This window comes from Neopelma chrysocephalum, unplaced genomic scaffold (genome assembly GCF_003984885.1).
Source record: "Neopelma chrysocephalum unplaced genomic scaffold, ASM398488v2 Primary Assembly neopelma1_42b, whole genome shotgun sequence".
In the NCBI taxonomy this organism is placed as follows: Eukaryota; Metazoa; Chordata; class Aves; order Passeriformes; family Pipridae; genus Neopelma; species Neopelma chrysocephalum.
This window is the reverse complement of record NW_020897701.1, coordinates 1,193,346-1,211,133: the sequence shown is the minus strand read 5'-3', so window position 1 is coordinate 1,211,133 and position 17,788 is coordinate 1,193,346. Positions and strand designations below refer to the sequence as shown.

At 44.8% G+C, this 17,788-nt stretch overlaps 1 protein-coding gene across 1 annotated transcript in view; it reads right to left on the bottom strand.

Annotated features, from left to right (window-relative positions):
• The window catches only part of DCHS2 (dachsous cadherin-related 2), a 111,174-nt gene extending 96,388 nt beyond the window's left edge, over positions 1-14,786 (bottom strand). The window contains exon 1 of the mRNA XM_027676882.1: positions 12,969-14,786. Coding sequence (XP_027532683.1) covers positions 12,969-14,786 — 1,818 coding nt within the window. The remainder of the gene's footprint in view (positions 1-12,968) is intronic.
• Between the last annotated feature and the right edge of the window lie 3,002 nt (positions 14,787-17,788).

Here is a 17,788-nt window from a genome sequence, read left to right as displayed (position 1 = left end):
ATATGGTAAGAAACTAGGTAAAGAAGAAATGAAAACAAGATGTCTTGAAAAAGAGAAGTAATGAATGTGTTGGTTGTATTGATAACCAGCTTGTTAAGTCTATTAATTAACTAGAAAAAAACCCCAGGTCATAAGCACTTCAATAACATTCAACAGTTCTTGGAACTAGAAAGCACTGTCAATATAGGAGATCAACAGTATCTTTATACAGAAAAACTAGACAACTGAAATAATAAAATATAGAATGACAAAACAATGAATTCCATACCTAATATAACTAATATTTTTGCTGTGAGCTGGGAATTTATTAATTGGAAACTGAAGAGGAGAAAAACACCCAAAAACATGGATGACTATAACTCAGAGTAATCCAGCCTAATAGACAGGCAAACTAATTTAGGTGAGATATTACCAGATAAGTATTCACATTCCCCTGCAAATAACTTGTCAGTTTCCATTTGGAAAATACTGAGTATAGATGATGGGACAGAGAGATCCAGTGGCCTGGCTAGAGCCAGAGACTTGATGAAAACACCTGCCTGACTATACATTTCAGAAGGCACAGCAGTTCTGATACACTTCCCAGAAATGCGTGGTAGGGGAGGTGTAGTCACTGGGAGCCTTCGGCGGTGGATGGTGGGTACTGAGATTTGCACCTGATAATTCCTACCAATGTTTCTAACTTCCATCCACACTTTCTAGGAAAAATTACTAAGATTTAGTGCATGCTCACAGGCCTAAAACATGGTTTCCATTAGGAGAAATTAACAAGAATAATGGCATAGCATAAAATCAAAGTCTCAAAAAGTACACTTTAAGTGGCCTCCAACAAGATATAATAGACTTGGAAAACATTTATGTGTCCCGGAGATTTCTGAACACGGCATTTTAACAACAGAGGTTTTGAAACTGAGGGATAACTTGTGTCCCATAACCACAGGGTTCTGGAAATGTAACATATGTTCTAGTCTAACTCCCAAATACTGGCTTGGGTCCTCCCTTCAGACAAACATTTCTCAAAATTAAAAGCAGTCAGCCTTTCAAGCAGTATGTTTCAGCTGTCAGGTCTTTCCCCCTCCTCAGACACAGACAAAAATGGAGATTAAAATAAAAAAAATTATTTATTAGTTCCATGAAAATTTAAACATTACTTCTTTAATTGAATATTACGACCCTAAGAGACTTGGGGTTTGGCTTTTTCAATGGGAAAAAGCAGCCTGGTATCAGAGCAAAATCATTATAAGACTGTACCACTGCCAAAATTATTGCTAAAATCATCAACTTCAAAGACAGCTAAAAAAAGAAAAGGAACAAATTCCAGGATATGGAGTTTTACTTTAATAGTAACAAAAGGGAGGAAACAAACAAGCAAACAAGAGAGGCCAAATATATGGGAGGTTGCCATTCTTCTTTCTTTTTAAAACCAGAATGCTCTCTCTTAGATCCTTTAAAAGTTATACAAATCTAAAACTAAAGGGAAAAGAATTTTCTAAGTTGTGACTTTGTTTTCAAATTAAACATTTCGGGAAAATAATTATTCTACTATTACTAGTGATGGCAGCACATATTGTTCTAAAATGTGTTACACTAAGAAGTTGTTCTGTGCTCTGGGAAAGCAGGTCACATTTGTATTAGAATGTGTTTCATCCCTTTGCTCCTACAGTGTCACGCATATACAGCACTCTCTCCCCCTCAGAAACCCACAGACACACATGAAGTTAGCTGGGATTTTCAAAATGCAGAAAACCTGAAATCCCCCCAAAGAACAAGTTGTGGCTGATTTCATTAGAGCTTATGTTCCTAAGCTCCCTGTATGCTTGTGCAACAAAAGCTTTTTTTGAAAAGGCCCTCCCAGTTCTCCTCACTGCTTCACAACTTGTGCAGCCATCAACTGGCGTGATGTTGTTGTATGGTATTACTACAGACCTACACAAAGCAGAAGGCAGAGGCAGGAATTACCAGGTTTTGTTATTTTTAAAATCCATCATTCACCGAATCTTGTGCTCCAAGGTAAACAGCCAGTCTTCAATTTAAGCAATTTCTGCCCCATTCTTTTTTTTGTACCATGAGCTGGAGATTCCAGCTGCAGCTGGATCCCCTGATGGGGCTCCAGACACCAACTGACCCTTTGTACTAATGGTGCTAAAAAGCTACCCCAGAGCCTCACTAGAATAACTACAAGTGTAAGCAGAGCATGCCCCAAGAAATCTGAAGTGCTTTCAGTGATTTAATTTCTCTAAATGCTGTAAAATTGAGGTCTATTGGATATCTTAATGAACAAGAGTAACAGTACAGTACACAAAACACTCAAAACAGGAACCAACCTGTTGAAAACTGAGCAAGTGCTGAGTTTTTACATTAAGGTTACTGCTTCCCTCCTCTCAAATTCAAAAGTTTAAATTCTATGCTGATACATTCTTGAGATTAACATATTTTCTAACAGTATGCCAAAAACCCCTAGTTATACAGCATGCACTTATGGTCCAATGTATGGCATAAGCATTAACAAAGGGATAATCCTTCTCCCAAAGAGATTATTCTCCTCCATTTGGGAGCATCTTAAGACAACTGAAAATCTTCTCAGAAGAGGATAACAGACATGCCTGTTTGAGTCCATGCCCATGTAAGCGCACATTGATCCTACAGAAATGTCATTAAGCATCATAGCGGTGAAAGTAGCAAACTGTGTCCATAAAATTATCTAATTAATCAAAATGTTGGGATTTCTTACAGAATCAAACTGGATACATGTCCAAGGGAATAGTCTAACAAACGATTAATGAAGTACCCTTAAGTAAAAATAATGTGTCTATGTAGCTACAGAGAATGTTTAATATGTAACCCTATGAATGTAAAGAAGCAGAGATAAAGGTATCAACATATCTGTGTCTGATAAAAGCCTTTGAGAAAACATAGTTTAATACAAACGATAGGTCAGTTATCAATGCCACACCACAGAAGAACACGTGGAAGGAAAGGCTTTGGTAAATCATTACTCTGGTGTGTCTGAATATGAGTTCAAAATTCAAAGCAGGAAAAACTGAATGTGCAGTACAAAATTGTATTTATTGGGGTTTTATGTAGTTGAAAACAGAAGGTCACGTAGAAGATAATGTACCAGAAGGTGAGTGCAGTCACCTCCAGCAGCTTCTCTGACTGGTAAAATACATCCAGTTCCTTGGACATTGCACTAAACCATATGTGTTTGTTTACAACTGTTTAAAAAAAAGGGCATACACAAGTTGTTTGTCTCACATATGTGTAGTCAGACATCAGTTAAAAAACTGCCCTTCCTGTTACCCCTTCCCCAGGACCAGATGTAGGCACAAGCCGGTGGAAATGGAGCAGACATAAGCATGACAACCTAATTCTCTGCATGAGGGAAGTAGCTAGGGACAGGGAGGGGGAAGGGGAGACAAAAACACTTTACACAAGGTCAGTGCAGGAGACTGAGACATCTGTCAGGGCTGGAAGTTAGTACATTTGCTTTTATTATAGCAAATAATGTCAGTACCACAACAGTTTATGCTTAAAGTAGTGCAGCCTGTGAGCACAAGTAAATAGGCATGACAGTATCCTGATTTTTACTTTAAGTCATATCCAGCAGGAAATGGAGCTAGTAAAGTCTGGCATAAATGTAATTATTGTTTTCATTTAGTGCAAAGGACAGGAAGAGAGGGAATCTAGAGCTGTGTCTCTAATGTTGTACTTGCAGTTACAGAATGAAAACCCACTTCTAAACAAAGCATATCAAAGCATTCCAAAATCCATAGATTTGATCCATCTAGAGTAACACAAGTATCAATGGGAAGCTTGCGGAAATGAGGAAATAGGCACAAAAAAGAATTGCAACACAACCATCGTCCCTTAAAACATGTTCTGATAACTCTCACTGGCAGATGCTATGATGAACAGCAAGGCTTTGGGTTGTACTGTCAAGTTCACCCACACAAAGAAAGCCTAATTAAAACTTTCTTTACACTATTTGATTCAAATGGGACTAAGTGAGGAATAAGAACTGACAATACAAAACACAATTTCATCAGTAATCCACCTACTTTGGTACATTGTTCCTGCATTTACCCTAAAAACCTAACCAAGTAATTATCAAGAGGACTTGGCAGAGATTTTATATCCAACAAAGCTGGCCAGCACATGGGTATCCCTACTGCATTAGAGTGCATTAGTAGTTAGTGTAAATGCTTGCAGTTACTACATTTGGTCATGTATGTGTTAGACAGGATACAACTGTTTAATCAGCCATTATTATTTACTATATACAATATAAAATACTACTATATATATTACTATATATAATATAAAATTATACACACAAATTTAAATAGTGGAGTAGTTCAGTACAAAAAGCTGAGAAGTATCTGCACATCTTCTGTTGCAATGCTAAACACACCATCACTGGACACGTTCTCCAGGCATGATGTAAATCCCTTGCAATTCAAAATTCACCAGAGTAGAATGATTTCACCTAAGTGCCAATGAAATTAATGACATTGTACAGCTTCTCATTGAGTTGTCTCAAAGAGCTTAGAACTGATTGAATGAACTGTGATTTATAAGTATTATTTTAAAAATCCATTACTCCTCCTGAAAGAATTGCCTTTTTATACAGAATAGTAAGCTTTCTTCATAGACTGAGACCAAGGGCACTTTTTTTTATTAATTCTATAAAATGTGAACTTGCTTCTACTACGTTAGCTTTGTAAACAAGGATTAATTTTATATTTTCATCAGTGGCACATTTCAGCATTTGTCGTTCAAAAGTAGGTGCTGGCCAAACACTAATTTTTTTTCAGCTAACAAGAATGAGTACCGAAAATGAGATGGAGAGGTGATAGAACAGATGGGTGAAATCAGAGTATTTGGGACCGACCATTCTCTTTGTCTCCAGGTTGAAAGCAAAGGCGTGATCTCTCATGGAACAGGTAGCTGATTGGCACAACCATTGCCACAGCATATTGGGGCTGATGATATTTGGAAAAGCTGAGGTGAGGGCTAGGTAATTTGCACAGAAAAAAATCCATTCAGGGTTACACATACACAGAAACTATCTTCCTTGGGATGTCCTTGAGCTGAAAATGGTTGAACACCAAGAATCCATGAGGGAAAAATTCACATATGTTTGCCCTCTTCTTACACTCATCCAGGGTGCACGCTTTTAGCATCTATGAGAGGGATATGGGACTAAATGGGATACTGGCCCCATCCAATACATACACTAACTCTTACACATAACATCTGTGCCAAATGAACTGCGTGATATTATCCCCCAAGTGTTTTGTTGGCTGATATCTCTGTTTCCATACTGTTGTCACCTGCAGCAGGATTTGAATAATCAGTTAGAGAAAGAGCCCCACTGCTCACAACTGCAGTGTTCACATTATTTACTGTTCGACACCCAGTGTGGAGTAGGGATTGCTCACACAAACTCTATCATTAATGCAGTACAGAGCAAGTTTCTCCAAGCTATCTACATGGATACTGAAGCTCATAAAGCTTCTGACCAGGTTCTAAATCAAACTCCTGCATTTTAAAAGAGAAATGCAGACTCTGGAAATCACTGATTTTTTTCAGCATCCAATCAGAAGTTTGTTTTCAAGAATGAATTGAGCTGTGAAGCAAAATAATTCTCATTCTGCTGTGTGTCAATCTGTTCGCATAGAAAAATGGAATTTAAGAGATTCCTAACTCATCTGTTTCCCAATACTTTAAAGCCTTCCAGGAAAGACTAAGCCTCCTGCTGACATAGCAATTTATGAAAATCTATATGGATGATAAACTGACATCAATGTTTGGTAAATGGACATGCAGGCCATATCCAGACATTTACAGCCTATTAATAATTTGCTTGAGAGTATTATAAGATAACTGCTGATGTCAGCTCTTTGTATAAAGGTGAACACCAGCAAAACCCCTCCATTTCCATCTAAAAACGTAGTTCACAATCTACTCTAGAAGGTCAGTGGCTATGAATGAACTCATGCTGGACACTTAACTGAAAGTTTATTCATTATTTTGCATAAAACTATACAAACTTAGCAGCCAAATGTATTCAAGGACTCTATGTTTGCCAGTGGTGCTCTGAGTAGTCTATAAGCTAATATTTTAATACAGAGATCTCTGCAATATAAAGTTTAGGATTAAGACTATTTAATATCATTACTCCTCTTCCACTACCCCAAAGCTAGAGATACATCTAATTTCTCTAACAAGAATATCTTTATCATATATGCTTCTTTTCTTAGACCAACTATAGACTAAAGTATGCACCAACTTCAGACTTAGCCACACGCAAGCCTTCAAAATTTCACAGAATCACAAAATCAGCTATGTTGGAAAAAACCTCTGAAATCACTGAGTCCAACCCATGCCTGAACACCACTATGTCAACTAGACCATGGCACTGAATGCCACATCCAGTCTCTTCTTAAACACCTCTAGGGATAGTGACTCCACCACTTCCTTGAGCAGCCCATTCCAATGTCTAATTACCCTTTCTGTGAAGAAATTCTTCCCAATGTCCAATCTAAGTGTCCCCTGGTGTAGCTTAAGACTATGTCCTCCTATTACAAGTTGCCTGGGAGAAGAGACCGACTCCCACCTGGCTACAACCTCCTTTCAGGTAGTTGTAGAGTGTGATCAGGTCTCCCCTGAGCCTTCTCCTCTCCAGGCTAAACAACCCCAGCTCCCTCAGCCTCTCCTTGTGCTCCAGTCCCTTCACCAGCCTCATTGCTCTTCTCTGGACCTGCTCCAGCACCTCAATATCCTTCCCGAACTGAGGGGCCCAGAACTGGACACAGCACTCGAGGTGTGGCCTCACCAGTGCTGAGTACAGGGGAAGAATCACTTCCTTGGTCCTGCTGGCCACACTATTCCTGATGCAAGCCAGGATGCCATTGGCCCTCTTGGCCACCTGGGCACACTGATGGCTCATGTTCAGCTGCTGTCAGTCAGTACCCCAGGTCTCTTTCTGCCTGGCCGCTGCTCAACCTGTAGTGCTGCATGGGGTTGTTGTGGCCAAAACACAGGACCCAGCACTTGGCCTTGTTGAACCCCACACTGTCAGATTTGGGTCATCTATCCAGCCTGTCCAGGTCCCCCTGTATAGCCCTCCTACCCTCCAGCAGACTGGCATTCCCCCCCAACTTGGTGTCATCTGCAAATTTGCTAATGGTAGACTTGATCCCCTCATCCAGATCATCAATAAAGATGTTAAGTACCTCAGCCTTTTCCTCATCTTTGGTAACTACATTCCCCCTGCCTGCATTCAATAAAAAACTGAACTTTTTCTTGCCCCTCCTTTTGCTAAACTGTATGTATAAAACCACTTTTTATTATCCTTTACAGAAATTACCAAATTAAGTTTTAATTGAGCTTTTGCCTTTCTGATTTTCTGTCTGCATGACCCAACAACATCCTTAAACACTTCTTGAGTTGCCTGCCCCTCTTTTTTTTCCCTGAGTTCCTGCAAAAACTCTCTGTCCAGCTAGGCCAGTCGTCTTCCCCACCCACTCATCTTTCAGGACATAGGGATGACCTGCTCCCGGGCCTTCAAGACATCATTCTTGAAGTATGTCCATCCTTCCTGGACCCCTTTGTTTTTAAGGGCTGTTTCCCAAGGTACTCTCCAAACCAGCATCCTGAGTAGGCTGAAGGCTGCCCTCCAGAAGTCCAGCGAGTATAGCTTAGATGACAAATTTCTCTGCTGTTACTGTAGTTCAGTCTGGGGTTTGGTCTTCCTGTTGTCAATGTATTAGTTTTAAAATACAGTAGCATTTTAAGTCAACAAACAAAATCTGTCTTTTCTGCAGCTGACTTCTTGAAATTGAATGCAGTCAAAATTAGACCTGGAAAGCTCAAGAAGCAAACAGAGTAATGCATGGCATAATCTCTTCTAGCTTCTTTTTGGTCTGCCTCTAACTAGGATGAGTTGGATTTCATAGCTCCTTATAACTTACATGAGCCTAGTTTGCTGGCTTCATTTCTGCTTTCAGTAATTACAGTGCGGATTAAATGATCCAGAACAAAAACCATCAGGGAAAGGACTTTCCTTTTAGCTTCTTGTTTCAACATTCAAAGAAAGAAAAGGAAAAAAAATGCAGTTTGCAGCCAATGCTGCTACCTGCCTAGTGTCTCAATGACAGATTACAGTCTCTAAGTCTCCATCCCTCAAAGCAGTGATGTAACCTCTGTCCCTTTTTATCCTCTTTGTCCTTTTTAATTTTGCAGACGGTAAAGAAAAAATAGGAGAAGATGTATGTTTTAATTTCTGGTTTAGGACTCTCTCATTCTGCAAGTACCTCTTGGAAATGTGCATTTCAAGTAAGCATGAACAACTCTCAAATACACTAAGCACTTAAAAATCCTCAAAACCCAAGCATTCTTCTTACATATTCACCTTTAAATATGATTTTCTAAAATCCCACAGGTTTATTATTCCAGAATTTCTGGTATACCTAGATTAGCTGTAAGAGCTTTAAACAAAATCTTTATTTGCTGTCATTGCATTTACAAACCTCCCACAATCTCAGTATCAGAATGTCTGTTATTTTTAAATAAAAGGAATGGCAGAGCTCTAACCAGGGAGTTGAAACAGCCTCCTTAATGGACCAGAAAAGTGCAAGCTGTCATAACAGTGGAATGCATATGGGTCTCTATCATTTGCCAGATAACATATGTTTTTTCTCTTCCTCTCCTCTTGCAGAGATGATCCTAAAGCCAATAAACATGAATTTTCTAATAAACCATAAAAGAAAACACATTTACTAAAAAACTACTGACATGACTGTCATTAATTCATGGCAATTAATGTTCTCTTCAAGATGCAATTACAGGTAAGTAACTTGTTAGACTTTCAGTAAGAGTACATGTGCTGTATAAAGTGAATGACATTTACGCCACAGAGTACCCAGCACACCCCAGCAGTGCAAGAAAGTTTAACCTTCAAGCCCCAAACATATACAGAATGTACTGTGCTGTATAACACAAAATAAACACCTTCATTAAGTTCAAAATATTAGTTGAGCTGAGAGCTGTCACTGTCACCAAATCTTAACTATACGCTTTGCACAGCAGTCCATGGAGAATATGAAACAGACTGTGGAGTTTCCACCCCATCAACACAAGGCAAACTGGTGCCAACTTGATGCACTGATTTCCCTTTAGATGAAGTTTTAGCCTGCTCAGAGAGAGAATATTGCCACTTCAGCTAGAAGAATAAAAATCCTGACAAACCTAGCAACACAGTAATATAATTCACAGATAAATTGTACTAAAGCGAACTATAACAGGGAGTATTGAGAAGCATTGCAATCACCTAAAAAAAGCTTGAAAATTAAATTTGTTGTCAGAATTAAACCTCTGTTAGTCTATGGCAAAGCTTTATTCCTTAATTCATTCATAAGATTTAAGTGAATGGCTCAGAAGAGAGACACTTTGTCACACCTCATACTTTTAGGCCACAGAAGTGCAGTCATCAGAGAGGTATACATCACAGATGCTAAACCTACCTAAAATTGCCAAGAGTGCAGAAATAGGATATCCTCACCATCACTCAACAGTCATAGACATTGTAATCATGTTGGTCCTTGAGAATGGGATGAAACGTATGATAAAAAAAACAGGACAAAGCCCAATATGCTCTCACTCATTCCTCCATCTTATTCTATTTCTAGGCCATGCTGAAGGTCTTTAGGAAAACAGATTCATGTTATGCTGAAAGTTCATCAGAATAATTGAATAATCAATGCCATCCTTAAGGCCAGTGACCACTCAAAATTAACATGCAGTACCTCCACATGAAGAAACCAGGATTTTGATACATCTGCAAATATCTGCAAAATGTTACTAAATATCTGCAGACATCACATCACACCAAGAGTGCTTCTGCTGCTTCCACTTTTGTTACTGCAAATTGCCTTGGTCTACAATTTATCTCCAATTGTGTTCACCTTTTCCTCCTTGTACCTTTTTTTGTTTTGCTTCTTTTTAATCATCTCATCAGTAATGCATAAATTTTAACAAAGGTGTGTCTATAACAACTAGTAGCAAACCAGAAGTTCAGTATACAAAAATGGGCAAAAATGTGATAAAGTCTGTTAATGACTTCAAAATTCTTCTTACATCTTTCACTGCATACCTTTGCTCTACTTTCTAATGTCTGATAACCCATTATTTTCCCACTGATTTTCCCTTTTCTTCATTTAAACTTTATCCCTTTTGTCTGCTCAGATTTCTGATCCCACCTTTGTTATCTACCCCAGAGATGCAATTCAGGGCAAAACCACTGCCACAGTTCTTTCTTATATTAGCTGATGCAAACAAATTCCAGTTATTTTTCAGGATGTGGCTTCTCCCTTCCTGGTTAGTTTGCACTGCAAGGAAGAGTCTTTTGTCTACAAAGAAAAGCCCATACACACGCCTGGAATAAAGTGGTATTTCCAGAAATTGCTCAAAACTATGTCCTTTAAGTATACAGTCATTTCTTCTAATCGCTAAATTCCTACAGACTAGGAGAAACCAGTAAAACACAGACTTACATGCAAGTTGATCCATTTCATAAGTCTTGCCCATATTAAGGGTTACATTTGTGGAGAGTAGGGAAAATGAAGATAATCTAAATAATCACAGCAGAAGTAAAAGACTTCCCAGAAGGAAATGAATCTCCCATTAATCAACATGCAGTCGAGAATATAAGGGAATACATTGTCCAGTTATTTAGTGGCTGGGCAGAGGTACAGCAAAGCATTAAGGCAGAAGGCTCTAGATACTCAATGTATGAAGCGATGGTTTGTCACCAGTTAGTCCTCAAGCTATGGTTACTAATGAACAAGACTTCAGTAATGCCCTCCCTACTGCAAGAGACCCTCTGCTTGCAGAGGGAAAAGACTAGAAGGTTTAGAAGACTTCCAGGGACTATGATTGTAATCTAAACGTAAAACAAATGTTTATCACAACCCCCCAGGTTGTGGAGCAGAGGAAGCTATGATATGTGTACCCTCCTTCAGTATCTTGGTTTGTTTCCAGTTCTCCAGGAGCAGCAATAACAGAGCCCATGGTTACCTCTTTTTCATGCTAGCTCTGAAGTTCAACAGCCCACTTAGAGACAGCACTCATACCACAGATCCTGAAAAACAGCTTGGCCAAACCAAAACTTATTTTCTACATTCTTATCACTCACTGCAACTTTTAGAGCAACATAAACAAAGCTGCCTGCTTCATGATAGCCCTTCCTGCTCACAATCTTTGAGTATCAGGAAAATGGGGGAAGAGGTATGAGGATAATTTTAAAAGGTGGGTATGTTTAAAGCTTAAGCCTGCTACACAACACGGTATGAAACTTGGACATCACTATGATGATCTTGGATTCACCTGTAAGTAGAAACAGCTTCGTTCCCAGGCAGTCCATGGGATGCTCATCTGCTGTTCCTCCTGAGCATGTCCCTCATGTCTTATTCTCGTTCACCTTTGGCTTTAATATCCCAGGTTTGATCATTCAGCCACCAGGATGTAACTATTTATTTCTCTTTTCTAAACAGGATTATGGCAGCATGGTGACACTTGCAAAATTCAGTACGCCACGGATGATAGCCACAGGAACATGACCCCTGTGGCCCTAGAAAATCTCCACTATTAATACATCAAAACATACCAGGAAAAAAAAAATAATAAAACCACAATCACAGGTCACTTTCTTTAAAATATTCAGGAATCCCTCAGGAAGCTTTTGTCTAATTAAACCAAGAGCAAAAAAACGTTATTGATCAGCTCTAGGTGCGGTATCAGGCTGCGGCAGTGCACCCCAAAGGCTTCCGATCCGCTGCCTTTCAGCACCACGGACGCCCGCGCCCACGCCCGTGCCCAGGGGCAGAGACCGGGGCTGCCGCAACGCCCCTCGCTTCTCTCCCGGAGACGGCGAACTTTTAAAATCACGTTATTAATTTTCTTCCGGGCTTTCCTGGGGTTATCAGTTCAGAATGTCCTTCTTTTTTTTATTAGGGCTGTGCAAACTGTGTACTTTTTCAGCTTAGAGTGCAATTAGAAAAAGAGAAAAAAATGAGAGAGGAAAATGCTTTTTGTTCAAATAAACTACTATCAGACCCAAAATATCATCAATGACTCCTGATTTGAAAAATTAATTAATAAGGGCACCCGGAAATAAAGGCACAATGATTTCTCATCAAATGTACTGAGGAAACGCTCTGCAGCTCTCCCTAGGTCTCCTCTTTAATCACGTTTTCCCCAAATTCATGCGAGTTCTGCACAAACTCAGAAACACGTCTACATTTACCCAAGATCAACTGCTGTGAATTTTCCTCTGATGGAAAAAACTTTATTCAGTTCAAAGCTATAAATTCTGAAATGTCATTACAAGCTAAAAGCAAAAGGGCTCTTTGGCAACCCCTGGCCCTCCAAAGCCTCCATTCAATCTCACTTGCAAAGAATAAAGGGGGTTTTATGGACAAATAGAATACTTTGCTCTATTATCATTAATCAGTTTCTGTGAAGGCAGAGTGAGTTGATTATCCTCCTCAGCAGAGAGCTCAGGCAATATTACTAAGCCCCTGAAGCGCTCTTTGATTTCAGGCCCCTCTATGTTACACTGCCCTTCTCTCTCTCTGTTTCAGTTTGAGTCACGCTCACCCTCGGAGATGGGTCCTACTGGCTTTCCTCTAAGGACCACCTCAAGCCCTCAAAAGTATCACAGGCTGTTTAACTCCCCCTCTGGGGTTTAACCAGAGGTGATCCTTGGTTCCTTCTGAAGATCTGAGCTTCTGTGCTCACCACCCATGCTACAAGTTTTACGGGACAAGGACCACATTTCTGAGGGCCGCCGTGCAGAGGGCGGTACCAGGACTGCGCTGACAACTGCGCTGCGCGGCGGGCACGCGCGCTGTGTGACGGGCAGCGCTAGGCGCGCGCAGCCTGACGCGGGCCGGCGCGCGGCTCACCTGCACGAGGCGGCGGCCGGGCGCCGCGTGCTCGGGGAGGCGCGCGCGGTACACGGGTCGCTCGAACCGGGGCTCGTTGTCGTTGGCGTCCTCCACGCGCACGCTGAGGCGGCAGGCGGCGGCGCGCGCCGGGACCCCGCCGTCGCGCGCCACCACGCGCAGCTCCAGCGCCGCCTGCCGCTCCCGGTCCAGGCGCGCGCGCGTGGTCACTGCGCCGCTCCGCGCGTCGATGCGCAGCAGCGCCAGCGCGGCCGGGTCGCCTTCCAGCGCGTACCGCACCTCGGCGTTGGGCGAGCCCGGCTCGTCGGCGTCCGAGGCGCTGAGGCGGAGCACGGCCGTGCCGGGGGAGGCGGCCTCGGAGACGGTGGCGCGGTAGTGGGGCTGCGGGAAGGCGGGAGCCTCGTCGTTGAGGTCGGCGACGCGCAGCAGCAGCGGCTCCTCGGCGGAGAGCGGCGGCGCGCCGCCGTCCGTGGCCACCAGCCGCAGTTCGTAGAGGTCGCGGCTCTCGCGGTCCAGCGGCCCTGCCACGCAGAGGAAAAAGACACCAGCCCCGGCCGCTCGCAGCGCGAAGACGCCGTCGCCGCCCAGCAGGGCCAGTGCGATGCCGCCGCCTCCCTCCGCCTTGCCGTCTTCGTCGGCGTCCGAGACGGAGACTCGGGCCACGTAGTCGCCCGGCCGCGCCCCTTCGGAGACCCGCGGGCCGCCGCTCTCGGTGAGGTAGAGCAGGCGGATGGCGGGGCGGTTGTCGTTCACGTCCAGCACGGCCACGGAGACGAGGACGCTGGAGACCTCGGGCTGGGCGCCGCCGTCCCGCGCCTCCACGACCAGGCGGTGCAGGGCCCGCGCCTCGCGGTCCAGCGGGCGGCGGAGGCGCAGAACGCCGCTGCGCTCCTCCACCGCGAAGTAACCGTCGGGGTCGCTCTGCCGGCGATTGATGGCGTACCGCACCTCGCCGTTGGCGCCCAGGTCGGGGTCTGTGGCCCGCAGGCGGCAGACTGCGGTGCCCGGTGGCGCGTCCTCCCGCAGCCGCGCTCGGTACTCGCCACGGCTGAAGGTGGGCGCGTTGTCGTTCTCGTCCAGTACCCGCACGGACACCCGCAGACGGCCGCGGCGCCGCGGGCTGCCGCCGTCCCACGCCTCCACCACCAGCCGGTGCACCTCCGCCCTTTCGCGGTCCAGCCGCCGCAGCAGCACCAGCTCCAGGGGCTCCGGGCGCCCGTAACGCAGCTGGAAGAGCGGCGGCTCTCCCGCCTCGCCGCCCTCCTCCAGCAGCGCGTATCCCTGCGTGCCGAAGCGGCCGGCGTCGGGGTCGCGGGCAGCCGGGAGGCGGAAGGCGGTGCCGGGCGGGCTGAGCTCGGAGACGTTGAGCTGCAGGCTGTCCCCCGGGAAGCGCGGCGGGTGGTCATTCACGTCGGTGACCGCGATCTCCACCTGCACCACCTCGCCGCGCAGCGTGGCCGCCGCAAAACTGTAGCGCGCCCGCCGCTCTCGGTCCAGCCGCCGCGCCGTGAGGATGATGCCCGTCTCCGGCTGGACGTGGAAGTCCGCCAACACCGCCGACTCGCCGCTCCCCTCCGACAGGAGGAAACCCCCCGGGGACTCCACGCCCGCCGGCAGCCCCGCACGGATGTCCCCCACGAGCGTCTCGGCCGGCAGCCCCTCGTCCACAGCCAGGCTGAGGTTATACACCGGCGCCGCGCTACCGCCCGCCGCGCAGAGCCACAGCAGCACCAGCAGCGCCAGCGCCCTAGTGGGTCCCGTCGGGGGAGCGCTGCCTCGCTCGCCCCGGCACCTGCTGCCCCGCAGCCGCCGCGCCATGCTCCGCTAAGCCGGCATCGCGGGCAGGCTGCGCCCTGCTACTCGGCGCCGCACCCACCGGCGGGCAGGTGCCTTCGCCTCGCCGCCGCGGGAGAAAATCCCGAACGCCGCCGCCGGTGATGGGAAGGACGAGCCTGTACGAGGGGGCGGGAAAGCAGCTCCCCGTCGCCACCGCCCCGCGCAGCCCCCGCCCCGTCGCCCCCGCGCAGCGCTGGGGGGCCCCCGCCTGCCCACCCAGCGCCCGGTGGGCTTGGCGTCCCCAGCGCACGGACATGTCGCGCTGGGCCGGGGTGGCGCGGGGTTGCTCCAGTGCCCCCCAGAACCCGGAGAGGTCTTCGCCGAAACCGATTCCCCGGGAAATCACCTGGCTTCCTGCTGATGGGGGAAAGCGTGACTAGCGCACGGGCTGCTTCTAGTTGCAGAGGCATGCCTCGTGAAGGAGGAGAATTTAAATGAAACAGAAATCTACGAGGATAAACGGATAATTCAGCAAGGATTTTTCTCGCCTTAATATTCTGGTCCTCGTTTTCCTTGCTTGTTATCCTAGCACCAGGTCAGTAAATAGCACTGAGCACGGCAGGGAAGCCTTTACCAGAAGTAAGTTTTAAGTAGAAACTTCTACTAGCTCCAGCAAGACCAGAACGTCTTTCCTTTACCACTCTTCTGACTCCTGTATCTAACTCAGAGTGGTCTAAGAATGAACTAGTATTTCTTCAATGACACTGAGAATACACAGCATCATATAATTGCTATGTACCAACCAACCATTCATCCTTCCATGAAAGCTAAGTACAATGCTGCTCCCACTGATCCTTTACAAACTTAATTTCACTTTTCTGGCAAGTCTAGCAGATGCTCAGAGAAAAGTAAATTCATTCTAGGACAGACAAGTGAAATCAGGGCAAAGACAATAAAGTAGTAAGAGAAGTTACTGTAGCTCAGTCCTCTCCTATGAAGGGGCACTTCTGAGAGGGCAACTGTTTTACTATTTGCCACTTTTCCAAGTCGTGGAAGAGCACTGCCAGAGCATTCCCTAAGGAGGGAGCAAAGTTGTTGTAACAGCCCTTGATGTATGGGGATGAGAAGGGGAAGAGAATGTTTTTTCCAACACTGTTAGGACCTAACAATCCCACATATCCAGGTAAGAGGGAAAACTAGGTTCTAAAGTAAGTCTAGAAGTCTTAGTGCACATGTGTAGCTGCACGCACGGGAGAGGGGACGCACGAGATCATATCCAGTGTACCTGACTTGCCTCCTTACACACAGAGACAGGGCTGAGCAAAAGCTAGATCTTGCTAGATCTTAGGCACATTCTGAGAAAGTCTCTGTATATTTATATACTGTGATAATTACAAGCATAGAAGCAAGAAGGAAACGCTGAGGTCCTTGCCAGCTTTGTTCATATTCATTGAGAAAACACATGGATCCTCCCCAAGTCACAGATGTTCAATATGAAAATGCCTGAATTCCATTGAATCACAGCAAGTTTGGAAAAAGAGCCATGTCCTACGCAGCCCATGCAGTCACTAAGAAAACATGTGAATCATGTTCAATCAGGCTCATTCACTGAAAAGCTAAGCAAAACCTTCTGTGGACAAGGTCAGGCAGTGCCTAAAGAGGGAAGTTCTGTATTCAGATACAGCATGCATGAAGATAGCAGGGGAAAAATAAGATTGACGTAGTTATCTGTGGTTCCAGCAGTATTCATGTATTCTGTGAAACCAGGGCACTTAAACAGTTTTATGAGAAGTAAAATCATATGTAACCACTGCCCAACTACATGTTTCCAGAAATAGTACATCTTCGAGACACTATAGATGTTCTGCCTACTGTGAGCATGAGCCTTACCTTATAAGCGTTCCTCCACCTTTTTCATCCTCCTGGCTTCTATGAGTTTATTCTTTCCATTCCTTTCTTAAACTTTTTCTCTTCATCTCTTTTGCCATGTTCATGATCTCATTTTTTTCTTCCACAAACCACAAACAGAAGTTTCTAAATCTTGAGGAGATGTTTGTCATCTCCTGGATATATTTAGCTGCCCCTGCTGTTCCCCATCTCCTCCGTGACATGCTGACCTACACAGAAAGGGGAAGTAATATACGTAAGACATGGAGGGAAGCTGCCACAATGACATTATCCCAAAGGAAACAAGGTTTCAAAGTTTTAGTGCAGTAGCTCCCTCCTACATCCTCCACAGGTTGGTCTCACAGTGAAGACACTTGCCAGCTCCTCAGATCTACCAAGTCTTCTAGTGTAAAAAGTGGACAGGAGGATAAGCATAACATTATTTGAAGATGAGGCGTGTTGGTTAGAGCACACTAAATGCTTGTGCATTCCAGTTGAGAAGGGATCCACCTGTGTGTGAGCCAGCAGAAAGTTACTTCTCCACCTGTTCTTCATTCCTTTTCCTGGAGGTGGCCACCTCTGACTTCATAGGCAGGTGAACAACATGAAAATTCACTTTCAAACTGCTAAGGTTTCAAGCCGAGCCTCTTCAGGCAACCCTGCACAGGCATCCCTCTAATCCACTGTGCAAGGCAGTGAACTCTGGTGCTCCCAGAGCAGCTCTGCATGCCAAATTCAGCTGTCCTTGTGGCAGAGATCCAGCCTCCAGGAAAGGACCGAGGAAGGAAACTGGAAGGTGATAACTGTATCAGCTGCTCAAACTTAATCGGACAGTATTTGTAAATCACTATTTATTATCGTTTAATCCTCATTGGATTAATTGGAAATTCTTTTTATTTCAAGGAGAATTAAACTCTAGCAAACAAAAGCTGTGTATGATACTGGAGTATGAAAGATCACTGAAACAGAGATAGTGTTGTTACAACCATGAAGGTCTATCATGAACAGAGTTAATTCTACCCACTGCCTTGCCCACACAACAGCTGTGGCAGCTTAAGATGTGACCCTCCCATGGTGAAGACATGGCTGAGGTGGTAAAGCAGCATGACTACTTCCTTTTCTACAGCTCTCTGGCTCACTGCAAACCATCCTCAGCA